The sequence below is a fragment of the Ahaetulla prasina genome, chromosome 4, assembly GCF_028640845.1.
Source record: "Ahaetulla prasina isolate Xishuangbanna chromosome 4, ASM2864084v1, whole genome shotgun sequence".
Classification (NCBI taxonomy): domain Eukaryota; kingdom Metazoa; phylum Chordata; class Lepidosauria; order Squamata; family Colubridae; genus Ahaetulla; species Ahaetulla prasina.
This window is the reverse complement of record NC_080542.1, coordinates 45313017-45333360: the sequence shown is the minus strand read 5'-3', so window position 1 is coordinate 45333360 and position 20344 is coordinate 45313017. Positions and strand designations below refer to the sequence as shown.

At 38.4% G+C, this 20344-nt stretch overlaps 1 protein-coding gene across 4 annotated transcripts in view; it reads left to right on the top strand.

The window, feature by feature from the left end:
- PPP1R1B (protein phosphatase 1 regulatory inhibitor subunit 1B) overlaps positions 1-16264 on the top strand; it is an 83221-nt gene extending 66957 nt beyond the window's left edge. For 3 of the 4 annotated variants that reach the window (XM_058181125.1, XM_058181124.1, XM_058181123.1), the window contains exon 7: positions 53-6938. In XM_058181125.1, coding sequence (XP_058037108.1) covers positions 53-387 — 335 coding nt within the window. In that variant the 3' untranslated portion in view covers positions 388-6938. Of the gene's footprint in view, positions 1-52; positions 6939-10153; positions 10289-11517 lie in introns of those variants that run through there. The other variant, XM_058181126.1, reaches the window with a different exon arrangement.
- Positions 16265-20344: the final 4080 nt, after the last annotated feature.

The window sequence follows — 20344 nt, the reverse complement described above, 5'->3', positions numbered from 1 at the left end:
CTTCCTTCCTTCCTTCCTTCCTTCCTTCTTATTGTCATCACCCCCCACAAAGTCTTGGAAAATAAGCCCAAGGAATCTGAGCATCCAGTCTGCCCATCTCTCTCCAAATCCCAGAAACGGAAAGGTAAATGTGGGTGTTACAATGTAAAGAGGGATTTATTGCTGGAGGATGTAATCAAAGGTATGAGTATGGTCATGGTCATTTTCATTCTCTCTCTTTCTCTTTTTCTCTCTCTCTTCCATAGCCAAAGAGGTTTTCACATGTCTTTGAAAGATAATAAAAACTTACAGAAAATTAGCAGTCTCCTTTACAGGCAATCTGTTCCAATGCTTTTAATCTCTGTCCATTTTCAACTCTTGCCTTCACAGTTGAAGGCACAACAGTAAACTTTCTGAGAGAGAAAGATAGAACTTGTGATAAGCATAAACATTTTGGTGGTCTGGATGATAATTTTAACTTCCCCTTCTACTGTGGTAAATGTAAGCCAGTGTTTCTCAAGTTCAGGATTTTTAAGTTAGATGTACTGGGGAATTCTGGGATTTTAAGTTATATATTATATTACTCCACAAGTGTGATTTTGTTTATTTGATGGTTAAAAAAGTGTGATATGTGAACTTAGCAGTAAAAGTTTATAATACGGAGTGGCTGCCAGACCTCAAATTCAGTAGTTGCTATGTAACAAGTTAGGAGATTCTGCAGAGCAGAAGAGTTTTCTCACCCAAAGCTTTGCGTCCCCATGAATCAAGTATTTTCATCATTTGGTAAAGCAATCTGGGTACACTAATATTCCACTAGAATTCTTACCCAGAATGGCAATTGGCCATGCAGGTTGGGAATTCTGGGAGTTAAGGTAAAATACCGTACTTCTGAAAGAAGTTTCATGTGGGCAAAGACTGATAAAGTCCTTCAATAAGGTGCTTTCTTTTTGCTTTTCTTTCTCAGGTCCCAGGGATATGTTTTTATCTGTTACAGTACTGGTTTTTCAAATGGTCTTCTGTTCATTTATAAAAATGGGTGATGTGCCCATACAAAAATATGTTGGATTCTTCTAGCACTACAGTTAACTTTTGGGAGAAATCACACTTGTTTCTGGGTATCATTCATACTACCGATAGTTCTCTAAGACAGCGTTAGTAGCCTTTCAGAAAAACAGAGCTCCAGAAGTACTTATAGAGAGGGCACTGAGTGGTTTATGTAAATACTCACGTGACAACTGAAAGAACTGCAATTCTGGATGAAGGTCAAGGATTCAACCAAGTTCCAGAAGTCTTAATGACAGTACATGGACTAGGGACAGAGCTGACTGTTAGTGGACAACATTTTTCCCAGAAATTGAATAGAATTTTCTTCCAATCTTCACAGTCAACATACAGCTGTTGGATGGCAGAATGGGACAATTGGCCAATCCATCACAATCATTCATCCTAGGCTGGCCTTCCAGTAAGGTTGTCCCCACTACTGGCCCCCCACCCCCTTATTCTGGGTGATTCACAGAGGGACACTTGTCCACAGCCACTTGGCTGTGAGGGACAATTACTCATCCTGTCAGCTAATCCATGTGCCAAGAGGTGGGCCTCTATATTGTCACTGGATGTGGTGGTGCCAGGTGGGGTAAGCAGTAGACTTGGGGTCCAGACAGGGAGGGACATGGCAGTTGCTGTGTGGGGCAATCAGACCATTCCTTTCTGCCAGTGCCTTCCCAAGAGCAGCACAGTCCCCTCTTATCCCCAAAAGAAAGACTTGAGCATCCCAGAGGAGCTGGTTGCAGAGCAAAGCTAGGCAGAATGCAACAGGTGGCAGCAGTGGCAGAAGCCATTGGGTGGAACTAAGCCTTCCATTTTGGGGATGGCAGGGTGCTATGCTGCCCCCAGGAAGGCTTGCCTGGTGGAGGGGAACAGCCTGGTTGCTCTGCACAGCAACTGCCATGTCCCCCACTTCCCCAGTGCCTGAGGGCACTGCTGCCCCACCCAGCACCACCATATCCAATGGGAAGGCAAAGTCCAACTCCTTGGCATGTGGATTGGCTGCCAGGATGCTTGGCTAATTCTCTCTTACAGCCAGTTGGCTGGGGACAAGTGTCCCTCTGCAAATTGACCTGGATTCCTGGTTTCTGCGATGAAATGCATGGTGTCTAGCAATTCTCGAAGGCAAGCGGGCATAATGTTCCTTCAACCTGGCTAACAGAGTCTTCCATGGCACATCATGGACCTTCTGCAGGGCAAGAAGGGCTCTGGCGGTTTTGAACATCTCCTGTTCACAGACACTTAGGAAGAAGGCTAGCTTTCTATCCCCGGGGAGCTCTTTGTAGTCATTTGTGGCTAAGAAGCAGTCAAAATTGTCTAAGTACAAGTCCCATGTTTCCGTTGCCTGATTGAAAGGCATGAATGTGGTTAGGGTGGCTATTTCAGTGAGGATGGTCCTCTGAGGCAATTTTCGTAGTGCGACGTATTATCGCTGTGGCTCAGCTCGTAAACAGTGACAGCTCTTTTGTTAATGACTACGTTTGACCTGCCGCCTCAGCCTTAAATCCCACCTTCATCGCCAGTGTCCAGTTCTCTGTACACAGCGGGTAGGATTGAGGTGAGACAGGGTAACAGTTCAACAAACCATTTATTGTCTAACAATAATGAGCTAACAGTGACCCACTCTTAGGCTAACAACAAGTGTGAGCAAGCGGCTTCCCCGTTCTGACAGCTCTTTATATACAAGCTGTTAGACGGCTTAGCCAATCAGGCAACATCTTTCTCCTGCCAGAGGGTTGCCAGTAGGACAGTAGGACAGCCAATTAGCCAGTAGGACAGCCAGTAGGACAGTAGGACAGCCAATTAGACGTGCCTCTTCTGTCACGTGTTCTATGGACCAAATGTAACAGTCCTAGACTCTTGGATGGAGGTACAATGATCCAAAATACAAAGTCAACGTTGTACCAAGATGTGTAATATGAAGAATATTGTACAGTGTAGAACAGCAGATAGTAAAAGGACAGAAAATTATGGCTGAATACAATAGAAATGAGAATAAATCCTAGGAAGATATAACGGAGCAGGCCATAATTGTCTCTGTGGATGATCAGTTCTATGAACACATAGGAAAGAAGTAAAGGCCAGCCCCAAAAAGACAACCTTAAATATGAGAGGTAAGTCTCATATTTAAGGTTATCTCATAGCTAAAGATTTGAATATTTATGGATCAAATCAGGACAAATATAAGTTAGCCACTGTGTTGGTTCAGCTCTCCTAATGAGGCAGTTTAATTGGAAAATCCTGTGAGAAAATATTTTATATGAAGATGCAAAAACTAATGAGCAAAAATCCATATGATAATCGCCACATTTACCTGTATAGAAAGGTCATTCTTTGGAACATAAGGATATAATTGTAAAAAGACTATTAATAAGGTCCACACAGAGATCAGAAACATGGTGAAATTGGCTAATTGGCTGCATCCAAATGCAAAATTATTTGAGTTACCCAGAATACCCATCATTTCCTGTAAAAAAGAATTTGGTTCATAAACCATGTATTATTTGATGACAGGTCAAAATGGAATATTTAGTCTTATTCCCAAATATTAAAGTCTGATATCTGTACAAATCTTGATAGTGGAAAAGGATTAAAGCCACAAGATGGTGATGTATACCATATCTCCATTGGAGAGCTGCTTAAGTAAGCTGGTAAATGATGAATAGGAAAGACCATGTATCAGTGGTGGGTTGTTACTGGTTCGGTCCGGATCTTGCGAACCAATAGTACCGGCGGCGGGAGGCTCCACCCACCCACCTGGACATCATCACGGATGCTCTGCACATGCGCAGAAGCGCCATGTGCAAGCAAAGCAGGCACGCACATGCACATTGCAAATCGGTAGCAAAGGTAAGTGGAACCCATCCCTGTCATATATAGTATCAGATCTGCTTTCTGTTCAGGAAAAGAATCTGCCATTCCTTTCTCTTCAGACTTGGCAGCTGGGGCCATTCTCTGCTGTTAAAAAGAGATCAATTAACTGGAGACTCCATTAGTGAAGTCCATGAATATCCCATGTTCAAACATCCAGATAATACCTGAAAAGCAGGAGCATCTTGTAGAATTGAGTTTGACACACATAATGGAATGAAACTACTATCAATCAATTGCCTAGTAAATGTGACCTATGGATTAATTATAAACAACTATTTTTAATTACATTCTGCTTTTCTCAACATGTGTGGGTGTCATCTACCCATGTAAATGAAAGCAACCTTTGCCTTGAAGTGAGGACCCAGATTGTTGGGGGCAATAAATTGACTTTGTATATAAATATACAAATAGGATGAAGACTATTGCTAACATAGTGTAAGCTGCCCTGAGTCTTCGGAGAAAGGCGGGATATAAATGCAAATAAAAAAAAAAAAGGGAGACCTTCTGTATGTGACCTAACTTCCTGTGACACAAATTTAGAATAGAATAGAATAGAATAGAATTTTTTATTGGCCAAGTGTGATTGGACACACAAGGAATTTGTCTTGGTGCATATGCTCTCAGTGTACATAAAAGAAAAGATACGTTCATCAAGGTACAACATTTACAACACAATTGATGATCAATATATCAATATAAATCATAACGATTGCCAGCAACAAGTTATAGTCATACAGTCATAAGTGGAAAGAGATTGGCGATGGGAACTATGAAACGATTAATAGTAGTGCAGATTCAGTAAATAGTCTGACAGTGTTGAGGGAATTATTTGTTTAGCAGAGTGATGGCCTTCGGGAAAAAACTGTTCTTGTGTCTAGTTGTTCTGGTGTGCAGTGCTCTATAGCGTCGTTTTGAGGGTAGGAGTTGAAACAGTTTATGTCCAGGATGCGAGGGATCTGCAAATATTTTCACGGCCCTCTTCTTGATTCGTGCAGTATACAGGTCCTCAATGGAAGGCAAGTTGGTAGCAATTATTTTCTCTGCAGTTCTAATTATCCTCTGAAGTCTGTGTTTTTCTTGGAACTAAGGCAAAAGGATCTACTTAAATCCTTACGCGTATGAGAAGAAAAACTGGTCTTTCATTTTTCTTAAGGTAGATGATAAAATAAAGAAGTACGTTTATCATACAGAAAATGTGGATAGATTGCTAAGCAGGCCTTAAGCAGGTCTCCATATGAATTCAGTTTTCTTTCTTCCTCATCTACTGTGACAAAGTGTGGTTTAATCTTAGATTTGTTCTTTGTCATATCCACAACTGCAGAACCTGTCGAAAATAAAAACTGGCAATACTCCCTCCCCCATTTGGAATGGATAGAAATTTTCTTGCTTTTTCAAGTTGGGTGGTACATCATCCAAAAGCTGCCACATGTTTTTTTTCTTACGAACTGCAGAAAAGCTGGAATATAATGATTTCTACTACATAAGTGGATAAACCGGAATAATATCTAGGATTATTTAGATAGTATATTGACTACTAACTAGTGGGAGACATTACACAACCATTTTTCATCTTATTAGTATTTTTCAGATTTAGGTATTCTCTATACAGCACCTAAATTTCCCAATAAGGGAAAAAAAAACCTTGTTGTATAGTGCCTCCTAATGGTCAGTAGCTAATATAATCTCTATAGAAACAAACTTCTAAGCACGAGCATGTAGAAAAAGCAGAGATGTAACTGCATAGCTTCTATACATTTATTGATGAATTCGCTTTATGAAATTCAACAGCTCTCAAAATTATAGAAGCTGTCTTGTGCAGGATGTAATATTCTCAGGGAGAAAGTTGAAAGGATATGCTGATGGTTCAAAATCCAGAACCATCTGGATTTGTCTTTATGAGATCATCGGATGATAAAAGGAAGGTTGATCTGAAAATGCTGGTTGGTGATAATCATGCAGGATTAGTGATAATCATGCAGTTCTCAGCAATGCAATAAAAGGTCTTCACAAGCAAAGGAGTCATCATCATAGTGAGAGATTACTTGGGAGATTCTTTTAGTAGACAATATAATAAGTTTAAGATAGAACTCCTGATGCCATAGGGCCTAATACTGGGGTTAATGGTGCTGACAATATAAAATATTGTATATAAAATATACAAAAAATATTGTTCTTTGAGAATAATCCAAACACTTATGCTAACGTGGTTATCTAAAGGAAATGGGGAAAACCACATCCAGAAATATTTCTTGCAAGTATGTAGTTCCCATGAAAATATTTTCCTTGGCTGAAGAAGATTCCAATGCAGGCTCCAAGCAAGTATGTGATTACAGAGATCTGTAATCTCTGTGGCTCAACTCCCCTCAACTAAAGACTTAATTTCTACAGTTACGAACGTGAAAAACATTAGCCAGAATACCAATAGGGCTAATCAGGGGACTGCAAAGCTTTGCTGGCTGAGGAACTCTGGAAGTTGAAGTCTACAAGTCTTAAAAGAGCCAAGTTTGCAGATCCCTGGGCTAAATGAATAGGATCTTTGGAGGGCCAACAAGACTTATCGTAACAGCTTCTATGACCAGCCCATCTCTGTAGATCCCAGGGTAGGGCTTACATGTTGATCCGCTAAGGCTGCTGGGCCTGAGAAGCTGAATTTAACAAATGCATCTTCAGCCACAAAAATTTAAAGTTTTACCTATAAGCTAGAAACTGATATTTTTTTTTGTCTGCTGAAAGCAAGATTTTAGAATAATTCTAATAATTATATAGAGTAATTATGACTGTAGAACAGCATGCATATCACTGGTTTCACATATTGTGCTACACATGATTTACCATGTATTACATGTAAGCCCATCCATAGATAAGCCGATTTTCATTTTTTTAATTAAAATACCATGAAAAATGTATGTATCCACAGAAAAGCCAAACTCTCAAAATGTTGGTATGTTTTAATGTTGACAATTGACTTATATTCCATTTGTCCATATTTTATGTAGTTTGGTGAAAAATTCAAGGGCTGACTTATCTATGAATGACTTACAGGCAAGTATATATAGGACATAGGTTAGTACCAGAATTATTATGTATACTAATGCATAATCTCAATCCAATTTTTGGGGTTATTTTGGCACCTATAAGTGTAGATTTGTCTGTGAGTATATACAGTATTTTAGTAAATAATCTTATCACAGTCTAATACATGTATTTTGAGCAAATCTATTTCTATTTTAAACTGTGAAAACTGACTTTTTAAAAAACCAATGTCATACCTGAGTTTACTACTTGAACATGTGATGATTCTGTGATTCCACCATATTCCTTACTGCTTCCATATGACAACAGACAAATGTAATATGATGCAAAGTAAATAAATGTAGCATTGCTTGATTTGCATAATTTATATAGACCATAGAATTCAACTTCTGCACTACAGGATGTGAACTATCTGGGTGTTGGACTCTTACAACACACATCTTGTAAGTTATAAATTAACCTTTCCATTCATCTTATAAGTTATGCATTAGTCTGGGTATGAACTGGAGTGATTCTCATAATCTCCCCAGAAACCAACACATTTGGATGGCACCAATTTGTAGTTTGTATTATTTATATGACAGGACAATACATGTAATCTCTTTATGTGCATGTGTGGGAAATAATATGTAGATGGACAAACATTGTGGTGTGTGTGTATGTGTGTCCTTTGGCTCCTGGTGATCGCCTGGACAAATTAAGATTCCTTGGCATGATTTTGGAAGGGATTTGCCATTGCTTTCTTCCCAGAGCTGAGGGAGAGGTCAGATGTCTTTGTGCTTAGGCAGGAGTAGTTCCTGGTTTCTAACCTGATGCCTTTTAATCACTACACCAAACTGGTTCTCCATCCTTCATTGGTATAATATAATATCAGTGCAGCAATCCTGTAATCCTTCAAGTCCCCATGCCATTATCCATCAAATTCTCTGGCTTTTGCAGAGAGAACATTTGAGTCAATTGAACTGCAATAAGGTTCACTGAAATGCATTTTATGGCTTAACTGTCAGCAAGTGCAGCTGGTGTTTTGATTAATGTCACAGAAAGCAATGCACCAAATAGAGCAATTGCTTATTCTCCAATAGTTTGTGCATAAAAATTGGGAGATGCTCATGATATTGTAGTTCCATGCTATGGATCACAATCACCACTCCCTTCACTATTATATCTTAAATTGGTGAGGGCTTTTGGTGGTTTGCTGTATGCTCCATGTATTTCTGTCATCCAGCCAAGAAACAAGGTTATTTTTATTAAAGACAACCATTCCAACAGAATTCAGCAGCTTCAGTCTATCAAATGGCAGACAATAGGCTCTCTAATTTGTTGTAAAAGTCATATTTGCATGGAATTAAGTAATTGTTGCGATCCATTCAATTGCAAAGCACCAGACTGGGAAGCCTGGGAACTGCATGGTGCTTAAGTGTTTGTCCACATGCATTTTGTGCTAGAGAAAATGCATAAAACACACAAATAGAAGCAGAGATTGAACTTTACAAAATTAGAGGATAATCTCTGAGGAACAATATCTTGGGCATAACTATATCAAGCTAAAATGTATTTCCTACAGCATCAAACAAAGTAAAAAGATTTCATGATCAAAATAAAAATTAACTTACGGTATAAAATATTTGATTATAGACATTAAAAGAATTAAAGTCTACAGCATGTGTTTAAAAAGAGCTCTATCTTTTCTGCTCCGCCACAATATTCCCAGAATCCTTTATTCTGTAGTTGGCAAAATTACAAAAATAAGAACATTCCCATTGGTAGTAAAAAGCATCAGGCAGAGGCAAATTACAAAACAGGATCGGAGATCAAGTCTGAATTCCTAGCCACGTAAGGTCAGAACTGCAGTGATCAGAATCAAAGCCTTGTTGAGAAAGAAAGGTTAACTCCCACAGCACAGCAAATGAGATATGTAAGTAGCAGTAGTTGTTCAGCCATTCATTCCCTTTTTTGTGACCCAAGGGATATCATTTTGCCAGGAATGTCTGTCAGTAACTGCTTCTCTGAGCTCTTGTAAGCTGCTGCTTGCGACAATTCTACTATTGTATAAAGTGTGAAAGTTCTGTTCATTATAAAATCAAAAGAATTTGTCATATTGACAAGACATTCTACATGGGGAATATTCATGGTTGGGAATGAGAACAATACTTAGGAATCTCTTTGAGTCTTGTCATTCTGTACATATTTTCCTTTTGGCAGTTTACATTAAAAAATTAAGGCAGTTTTACTCTCACTTTTGTTGGTGACAATCTGTTGTGTAAATCCCATTCTCGCAAGATTTCCATGTTCCCACTTTAATCAGTAACTTAACAAAGAACAAATTATTCAGCACATTACTGAGGGTTCCCACATGGAAACTGCATCCCCAAGGAAAGATGGCTGCAGAAAATACAGGTGGAAAAGGGGGACCTGCTGAGACTGTGTTGTGTGAAGCTCTGCTTCATGAATTTAAATATGTTTGTGTGTGTTGGGAATGCATGTGAGTAAAGGAGACCTGCCAGAACAACAATTCGTTTGCATTAGCCACAATGCTTTTTACATCTCTGCTAGGATTTGCTGATTTTGAAAATATCAGTGGACCACAGCCCAGGTCACTGTATGCCTTCTGTCTCACCTCGAAATCCTCCCCTATTTCTACTACCTTTTGAAGTAGTATAACAACAAGAGCTTATCTGCAGTCAGCAGCTTCTGAATCATGGAATCAATTACAGATAGTCTTCATTTAGCAATTTCAATTGGGATCAACACCTTGGTCCTTAAAGCAGTTGCTAGGTTAAACATCATAATTTTTCAATTTTAGTTCACTTTCCTTTTATTAAATACCTGCGAAAGCCATAAATGCAAGGATTGATCTCAAAGCTACTTTTCCTTCACCATTGTAACTGTGAATAGTAGACAGATGAGGACTACCTGTGTGAAGATGAGAATAATACAGACCTTATATGTAGATTAGATTAAATACCTACAATGAGGAACTAATATAAACACCTCCAAATATAGACAAAAGCTCTTTGAGTTTTTAAAATTATATATGTTGCTTTTGTGGAATTTGAATAAAAGTTTTATGTGCTTACCTTTCAAACAGAAAGTGGATGGTTTAATTCTAGGATTGGATCATGATGGGGTGCAAATATGTATTGAGCGTAACTCTGAGTTTTCTGAAGGAGCAGGAGCTTTTTTCTTTCTTTCTTTTTGTGACAATGAAGTCTGGTCTCTTTAGGTGGACAGAAAGTATCCTTTGCAGGATCTGTTGAGGAAGTCCCTACTGGATCAGAGAAGTCAGAAGAGGGTGATGCCCCAGAAGAGGAGACAAATGTGAAACAGGAAGAGGGAGAGGGAAATCCGCCATTAACAGGTAATGGAGCTGGGCCCTGGATTGCAATGCTTGCTAAATAGCATAATGTTTGGCCTTCTCTTTTTTCCCCAAACAATTTGTGGCAGTTTTCTTTTGCAAAGGACCTGATTGCATGTTTATCTCTTACGAAGGGGTTCTCTATTTCCATTTTTGCTTGATGGAAGGATAAGTAACTCAGTTCTTTGTTTTTATGGGTCATGAAACCAAGAAGACTGAGAAACAGGTGCAGCTTTAAGACCATATCTGCTACGCTTACTCCCCGATCTCCGGACCTTTAAGCGCGAGCTCAAGACTTTTTTCTTTCATCAAGCAGGGCTGGCCTATGATAAATTTTAATTAAGGGGTTTTAGCGGGGTTTTAGCGGGGCTATTTTATTTTATAATTTTATCTTCCTATTTTAAATTCTCGACTCATGGAATTAGATTTTTAAATATATATTGTATTTTAATTCTTTTGTACATTTGTTTTATCTATGCTGTACACCGCCCTGAGTCTTCGGAGAAGGGCGGTATATAAATTTAAACAATAAATAAATAAATAAAATAAGGAAAGAGGCTTTTCTAAAGAGTTATAGATGCAAAATCTCTAATCATTCTCTGAGGCCAAGGTTGTGACTCTATAGCACCAGTGTCAAACTCACAACGTCATGTTGTCATCATGTGATGTATCACGACTTCCCCCCCCTTCACTAAACAAGGGGTGGGTGTGGCCAGCATATGACACATCTGGCTTTGGGCCATGAGTTTGACACTCCTGCTCTTTAGAGTAGGATATATATACCTTTAATACAATTAATATGGAATTTTCCTTCTAACAGAGAAATTGACTCGATTATTTGGCTCTCTGGAACTGTTTCCTTTTCAAAAGTTTTCTCTTTATTAATGCAATCCTTTTTTAAGTCATAAAGTAGTCTGGGAAATACAACTTATATTAGTCTGGGTGGGAATTTGAAAGAAAAAAGAGAAATCTGATCTTGGTTGGAATTATGTATGATAATGATTTCATCCCTCTCAGTCTGGATTCTATGAATTAGCTTCTTCAGCTTTCCAATTTATTTTTATGGTGTGATTCTCAAATAAACATCCTGGAATTTTTTTCTTTAAAGAACATTTTCACACTTTCACAAAACTTGATTCCCAAAATTCACAAACCACTTTTACATTGATCTGAAATAATCATTTTAAAGCAGATTTTGCCTTTCCCTGATCTTTCTTCCCTTTCCTTCATAGATCATGACATGGAACAGAGTCACTCTGACTGGAAAGAGAGACCTCCCTGTGCTGTTAAACTGGAAAACCGTTCTTCTCCACCCCCAATCCACACCACAACCTAGCATTGGAAATGAAGGATAGTTTTGGGAGATATCCTGTTGATGGCAATCTCCCATTTTTCACAAGACCAATTGGATTACTTCCTTTAACAACTGTTTTCCCTCTTACTCTCTTTTCTGTTCTGAATTTGTATCTTATTTGGCAGTGTTTGGTTATGTTCAGTGAATTATTCAATAGAAGGGGTGAAGGAAGGAAGGTGAATTTAAAGCTGCCTAGAAATGAACCTTCATGTTCAAAGGCAAGATACAGTATCTCTGATGGACTATTGTTCTGGACATGTGGCAGGATGGCTATTTTTATTGTGCCTTGCCAGTAGATTTCACTGCAAGGGGAGGAAGGAGGCCATCCCCACACTCATTGTTTGACCTTCAACCCTTAACTAGATGCTCATTTGGTTGGATCTAGCATGATCATTCTTGGGGGTTTTTTTAACGTTTCTGCTCACCCATCCAGACCTGATAATTATGTGGCCATGGTTTGCAATATTAATAATTATCTAAGGAAATCAGATTGTTGAGGTGCTTCCAGACAAATAGAGCTTTGTTCTAGTAATAAAAAAATATTATATAACTATGTTATTTTTCATTATTAAAAAATGGAAACTATTGTGTGTTGGTGGGAGGGAGAAACGGAAGCGATATTATGCAGTAACTGGAAGCAATGTCCTTTGTAAACCATGTAAAATTTCATCAAAGAGGTTGATTGCCCAATAAATTCCTTGTCTGGCAGCACTTCTTCTCTGAAGATATTGCCATTTGATTTCTAAAAACCAAATGTGAAAATTTAGTATTTCAGCAATTAGAATGTATAGCTGGGTTCAGCTGAATTAGCTAAAGAAAGATCTTTAACTTCTATTTCCCACATCCATTGTTCTAATCAATGCTCAGAAAGCCATAATTCAAGATCCAATCACTGAATAGTTGAATCTTCCATCTTTCCTTTCTCCCACACCTTTCTCCCTGTGTATTGGGCAATGCCATTCAATGTTTCTCTGCTCTATTAAAACTTTGTAAATAAATTCTGTATTTAAAGAGTATTTTATGGAGGGAAGAGCCAACAACAAAAAATTAAGCAAGTTCTTTCTTAGCCAGGATCTTCAGAAGGAAAAGTTTCACAGTTTTGAGGAGTTGGCTTTCTACAGACAATCACTATATACATAAACCAAAGTTCATTATCAGTAGGTATATAAAAAAATTAGGACAAATTTGGGAGGGTAGAAAGGATGGACCCGTTATGATTCCTCCAATGTTTATCTCTAGGAAAACCTTGGTTTTGGCTTCCAAAAACAGCCCAAGCAAAACAGTTGTCAAATATTCAAGACTGCATTTTGTAGTACAGAAATCAAAAAATCAGCAAATGTTTGCTTACTTGTATATTCATTTATGTATTACTTCAGCTGCTACACTGCTTCAATCTTCATGACTTTAATCTGCAGTTAGTAGAGCTATTATAGTCTACCTCTCCTCTTTGTAGGACACTTTTTAATACTATTTAAGATCCATTTCTTTTGTTGTTGTTGTTGTTGTTGTTGTTGATCAGTCTCGAAGTCATGTCCAACTCTTTGTGATCACATGAACCCCAAGCATACATGGACCCCGTCTTCCAGTATCTCCCTGAACCTATTCAAACTCATGGCTACTGTGTCAATGACACTATCTAATTATTTCATCCTCTGCTATCCCCTTCTCCTTTTGCTTTCCATCTTTCCCAACATCAGGGACTTCTTCAATGAGTCCTCGATTCTCATTTGGTGGCCAAAGTATTTGCACTTCAGCTTCAATATCTGTCCTTTCAAACAATAGTCAGGACTGGTTTCTTTTAGGCTTGACTGATTTGATCTTCTTGGGATCCAAGAAATTCTCAAGAGTCTTCCCCCATACCACACTTTGAAAGCATCAGTTCTTCAGTGCTCAGCCTTCCTTATGCTACAAATCTCACAGCCGTACATTGCAACTTGGAAAACCATAATTTGACTATACAGACCTTTGTTGGCAAGGTGATGTCTCTGCTTTTTAATATACTGTCTAGGTTTGCCATAACATTCTTCTCAAGGAGTAAGCATCTTTTAATTTCATGGTTGCAATTGCTCTCTGCAGGGATTTTGAAGCCCAAGAAAATAAAACCTATCACTCCTTCTGTTTGCCAGGATGTGAGGGGACAAGATGCCATGATCTTAGTTTTTGTAATGTTAAGTTTCAAGCCAACTTTTGTACCCTCGTCTTTCATATTCACCAAAAGGCTCTTTAGTTTTTCTTCACTTTCTGCCATTAGAGTAGTATCATCTGCATAGCTGAGGTTGTTGGTATTTTTCCCAGCACGCTTCTGATTCATCAAGTCTGATATTTTGCATGAGGTACTTTGCATATAAGTTAAATAAGTAGGGTGAGAATATACAGCCTTGTTGTATGCCTTTCCAGGGGTGAAATGCTCCCTATTCAGACCAGATCAACCGATCCGGTAGCGGCAGGTGGTTCGGAGAATGCTTTTAAAAGTAAAAAAAAGATCGCCCGCCACAGCTGATCACCCCCCCAGCACACTGTTCTACTTACTGCATGCCTCCTTTTGGCATGCACTGCGCATGCACACCTCGCATTTAGTGCACTGCGTATGCACACACAGCACGCATGTGCAGCCAGCGAACCAGTAGTAAACCAGTTCAGATTTCACCACTGCCCCTTTCCCCATTTTGGAACCAATTAGTGTTCCATGTCTGGTTCTAACTGTTGCTTCTTGTTTGTTGGGATCTACACAATCAAGAGGTTTAATGTAGTCAATGAAGTATATGTTTTCTGGAACTCCCTTGCTTTCTCCATAATCCAATGAATATTGGCAATCTAGTTCCTTAGCCTCTTCGAAACTTAACTTGTACTTCTGATAGTTCTTGGTTCACATATTGCTGAAGCCTAGCTTGTAGGATTTTGAGCATGACCTTGCTAGTCTGGGAAATGAGTGCAATTGAACAGTGCAATTGAACATTCTTTGGCATTGCCCTTCTTTGGGACTGGAATGTAAACTGACCTTTTCCAATTTTGTGGCTATTGATGAGTTTTCAAAATGTACTGACATATTAAGTGCTGCACTTTAACAGCATTCTTTTAGATTTTTAAATAGCTCTGCTGGAATACCATCAACTCTGCTAGCTTTCTTATTGGTAAGATCCAGTTCAGTGTCCTCCAAATGTGCTGTATAATTTCCTGCATAATATAATATCTACATGGGACATCAAATCAGAAATTTTAATGAAGCTATGAGATATGTCTGTAGATCTCAGGGAAGTGGAACAGGTTCTCTGTAATACTAGCACTGTGATCTGTGTGCATCTTCCTCATGAAAGCAGTCAGAAAGGTGAAAGTAGGCTAAGTTAGAGCTTTGGTGAATATTTCTTTGGAAGAGAGGATGATAGTACTTGCCTCGAAGGAAGCAACAGTGCACCCATTCTTAAGAAGTATTCTTTTACTTCAAAGATGTTTTTTTTTCAAGAGGCAAGTGGACTTTTCTTGTTTTTCTTTGCAAATGGGTGTGGAGCCTTCTTGGAACGGTTGAAAGGACTGTGTTGTGGTTTCCTGGGACTGCTGAAAGGACTATGTTGGCTCCACATCCATTTGCACTATTCAGGTGACCCTGAGAACATAGAAAAATCTCCAAGTGGCCTCAATGACTCTCTAAACGAATGCAAATGACCGGCTGTCTGCAAAGAATATGAATCCTTTCATTCCCCAACATCCAGTCAGAGCTGAAGAAGCTTCTTGGATGAGAAGTGAAACATCTTAAAAGAAAAACAAGAAAGTTTAGTTGCCTCTTGAAAAAAGACCTGGGTGACTGAGAATCTCCATAAACTCAGCTTTATGGGGTAATTAACATGCTGCCTCCAATTTTCTCTTTCTTGGAAAGATGATTGAGAAGGTGATGAAGCAGTAGTTATAGAGAGCTATGGATGAAACAGATTATCTGGATGCTTTTAATTAGGATTCAGACTGGGGTGAAGATTGTTGTGGATCGCCTTTACGGGGACTGTAAGGACAAGTGCCACTTTCCTTGGCTAACCTCCATGAATCTTGATACCATCAATTATAGTATACTGCTGAACTGTCTATGGGAATTGAAAATTGGTAGCCTTCAGGTTTTAGAGTAAGCCCATCTTTGACTCAGAATGGGGCTCTGCACACCTATAGAGAATAGACAAATAACCTGAAGGTATTTCTGAACTCACAACTTAACTGCTGGAAATGAAGGTGAAAATAATGGTCAGGTTCAACTTATGCTCCACTTGTGTCACTCATGTCACTTCACATCATCATTACAGCCCCTCTTCTCTGACACAACTTAGCTCTAGAAATAGGGAAAGGTCCATTGTCTGTTAGAATTTTAGGGAGCTACTACAATCTGGCTCTTCCAGATGGTTTGGGGTATGAGGGTATTATTCTAAGATTGAGAAGGAGGCACCAGAGAGATAGATGGAAAAAGTTATAATTGTGATACTTATATACTATTGATTTTGTGGTGGTTTGATTATTAAGCATTATTTTATTATTTTTAAACTAAATTAACTTTAAGAATTTGCTACCCTTCAGTGTCTGGATGAAGCACATAAAAGCCTAATAAATAATCTAAATAAATGTGGGTTGCTTGCACCCTTTTCTAACTATATGTTTTGTGATATATATTTCTAATCTTATATATTTACAACTCTTTATTTCCCTCAATCATGTCTAGTGTGTTTGAAAATTAGGTTTCATAGCTTTTCTTGCATGAATGGATCAAAATTATAAGTAGGTGTTTATTTTCAGACTATTAAATGTGTACAAATGATTTTCTAAAACAGAAAAAGGCACAGATGAAAATTCTTATTTTCAGAATTCTTGAAGCAAAACATTACACTGTACTTAACCAAGCAAATTGTTTATTTGATTTGTACCACACCAACTAAGCTATGAAACATTTATTCACATTTCTTTAAACTAACTTCCTTGTTTCTTTCCACTCAAGTTACTGATTTTGTAGGACTGTGGGCTTATAGAAAGTTTGGGAATTCTCTAATCATCCTTGTCACTCCTTGACTCTCTCCTCAGTTCACAGGAAAAATCTGATTTCTTCAGAGAGGTATCTTTGTGTAACTACAGAACTGTCTTCTTAAAGCCAGATCCCAGATAGGACCATGTCTACAGCAAGAAACATTCTTGTTGCCAGAAAACAACTTACAACCAGCCAATTGGCCTTCTACAAGGAAATAAGTAAAACCAACTGGCTCTTGGCACCCTCGCCACTTGAGGATACAATACAATGGCTGTTTTCAGGCATCCTCACTGCTTCAGCCTTAGATTTACTTAATCAAGCCCTTTCTATCCAGGAGAGCTGTGCAGCTCATTGTGGCTCATCCTCAAGTAGTCTGTTGTGCGGTAGGATGCAATGGCAAGATTTTGAGGATAGAATGTTATCCAAAAGTTGGACTTTCATCAACACCATGTTGATTACTATTAGAGCTTAAGGTCGACTCAATTTCTACTGACCATGTTCAGTTGCATTATATATGCTCCCTCCCCCACTCGAGTTGTTGAGCATTATCCTCTAAGGCCACTTTGTGTTGCTGGGCTAAGAAGATACATGGCTCCTACATGCTACTGCCCACATATTTCTAAGTTGGAGTTGAATCAGAGGCATTACAAGTAATCCTTGACTTACAATCACGATTGACCCCAGAATTTATGTTGCTCAGTAAGAAATTTGTTACGTGAGTTTTGCCCCATTTTATGACTTTTCTTGCCACATATGTTAAGTGAATCACTGCAGTTGTTAAATTAGTAACACAGCTGTAAAGTGAATCTGGCTTCCCCACCGGGTTTGCTTGTCAGATGCTCACAAAAGACGATCACATGACCCTGTAATACTGGAGTCGTCATAAATATGAACCAGTTGTCAAGCATCTGAATGTAAATCACATGACCATGGGAATGCTGCACAGGTTGTGTGAAAAATGGACATGTCAGTTTTTAGGGCCGTTGTAACTTTGAATGATCACTAATTGAACCGTAAGTCAAGAACTACCTGTATTAACTTGTATTTGCTATTCTTGAAAAATGATTGATGCTAGACCTCTTTAAAAGTCATATTCACCATTTGTGAGAGAGTTCTACAGAAAGCACTAACCTTCTCTTTTTAAAATAAAAGATCTTTTTGAAAAATAGGCTTGGGGGAAGAGCAACGGCAAGATGAATACTGAAAGTAAGACTACTATGAAAATCATTCTCCATCACTGCTCCCATTACACACATTGCAGAAACAGCAATGCACATGTCCCTGAAATGCTAGACCTCACTTTTATAAGGAAACAGCAATGAGATCATCATAATATCAACAGCAACCTCATCATGAAGATTCCTCTTCGCACTGTTCCTGTTGAGTGTACAGTAATAGGAGCAGGGGTCAACATAAAACTTCACAGCCATCTGTAAAATGAACCCAGCACCTGAAGATGAGATAAAAGCATGATGGAATGGTTTACCATTGCCTTCTCCCTGCAGTATGAAATGATGCCTATCATTGTCACTGATCAGTTACTTCTAGTATCTTCTTATATGATTGTTGCTCAATATAGTTGCCTATGTGATTTAACTGGACTGCTGGAATAAACTTCATCCCTCTTGTAAATTCCCAGAATTCTTCATTCTCCCAGTCAAAAACAACAGCTCCTCTCCCTCCATAATGAAGCAGCACAGTACTTGAGGGAAAATATTTGCTTAACCATGGTAGAGGTAAAACTAAAACCAAACAAATCATAAATAGCTTTGGGAGGTAGGAAGCAGATGTATGTGTTTATTTTCCAGTAACACCTCCAGCAGAAATGAAGGACAGAAACCCTATTGCTGGTGGCTCTACACATAAAGAGCCTCTTTCTTCAGGAAATCTAATAGACATAATCAAAAGGTTTTTGACAAATGGTGAATATTTTTGCCTCTATTCCACAGAAATAATATACAGCTTTAAAACTTTCCTGATGGTATATTTGATACGCATTTAACAATGCTTTATTGTTTAAACCAGAAAGAAACCCAATAAAGAGAAAAACATTTAAATTAACAAAAGTGCTAGCAATTTAGTTCACAACTATTAAATATAAATGCAAACTGACAACATCTAAAGAATGATTGACAGGTGTTATAACATTAAATAGAACAAGTACTGGGAATTCCAAAACTTGATATAAAAATCAAATAAATAAATGGTCATTCACAAAAGGTACAAAGAAACTCAGCAATAAAGGAACAGGAAGACATGCATTTTTATTGTTAACTGATCAAAGAGCAGAAAACAGAATAGAAATAAACCGACAATTTTCAAATTGAAAAGTTATTCAAAGTATGAAAATATGAATGAGTACTGAAGTAGGAAAGTTTGTTAATGATCCCATACTGTTCAAGATAGTAAAGTCAAAACAATGTCAAAGACCTTGAAGAGGTTCTTCCCAAACTTGGTATTTTCGGAGGGAGAAGAGGGTGCCTTCAAACTAGTGTTGACACATGATGTTGTCCATCAACTAGTGTTGACTCCCCTTGGACAAGTCCCTGTAGTTTTCTTGGCACAATTTCAGAAATGGTTTCTCATTACCTGCCTCCTAGGCAGGAGAGTGATTGGCCCAAAGTCACCCAGTCATCTTCATGCCTAAGGCAGGATGAGAATTCATGGTCTCTAAATTTCTGTCCTCTAAATTTATACTCTTAACCGCTATACCAAACTGGACACCAAAATATCAAAAACAGTTCTATATAATCAAATTCAATTTTTTAAAAACCCTGCACATGAAAATTCTTGGGATCAGAGCTGGCAGTGAATAAGGAACATAACTGGTGAATATCCCAATGAAAGTGTCTATAAAAATGGTTTCCTTTGATTATAATTTTGTACTTGGAATCCTTAGAAATTGCACCATGTACAAACAATAAATATACCCTGGTGAGCCATCACACTACCAGCATGATACAACTACAAAAATGATTAATTTGCATATTGCTGGCTCTACTGTAATCACTCCTCTCTATTGGGCACATTATTGTATTGAGCGCTAGTTTGATGTAGTAGCTAAGATGCTGAGTTAAAAACTAGGATACTGTTATTCCAGGCCTCCTTTGGCCAGTCCTTCTCCAGCTTGCCTATGGGGCTGTTATTAAGGAAAATATGAGACAAGAGGATTAGGTGTCTGCTGCCTTGAGTTATATACTGTATAAAGATGGGAAAACAATAATATTCATCTTGCATGATGAATCTAGTTCTGGGAACATATTTTAACTGAAAGATTTTGGAACAGGTTCAGAGAATGGTAACAAAGATGAACAGGTGAAACCAAATTCTTAAGATCTCTATAAGACCTGAGAGAGTGAAGAGGCTGAACGCTTACTCTTAAGAAACAACAGGGAGTTCGCTGTATCATTCTTTAAAACTCTTGACAGAAAGAAAGCAAAGATATTTTCTCTTTTAAGAATGGAAGGCATTGAAAAACTCTAACCAGGTGGTGGGCTCCACTCCCTAATCCATAGTTTTCTGGGCAGTGCTACAGCAATGGCTTGCCACTGCTTTATTCCAGGATTTCTTCTCACTTCCTCTGGCTAACTTATGGCTCTGGGATTCTTCTTCTGAGATCTTTCATCCAAATGTCTGTGGAGATTCTCAGTCATCCAGGTCATAGTTATCCCAAAAGTCCTTTTTTCCCCAAAAGGCAACTGGACTTATTGGT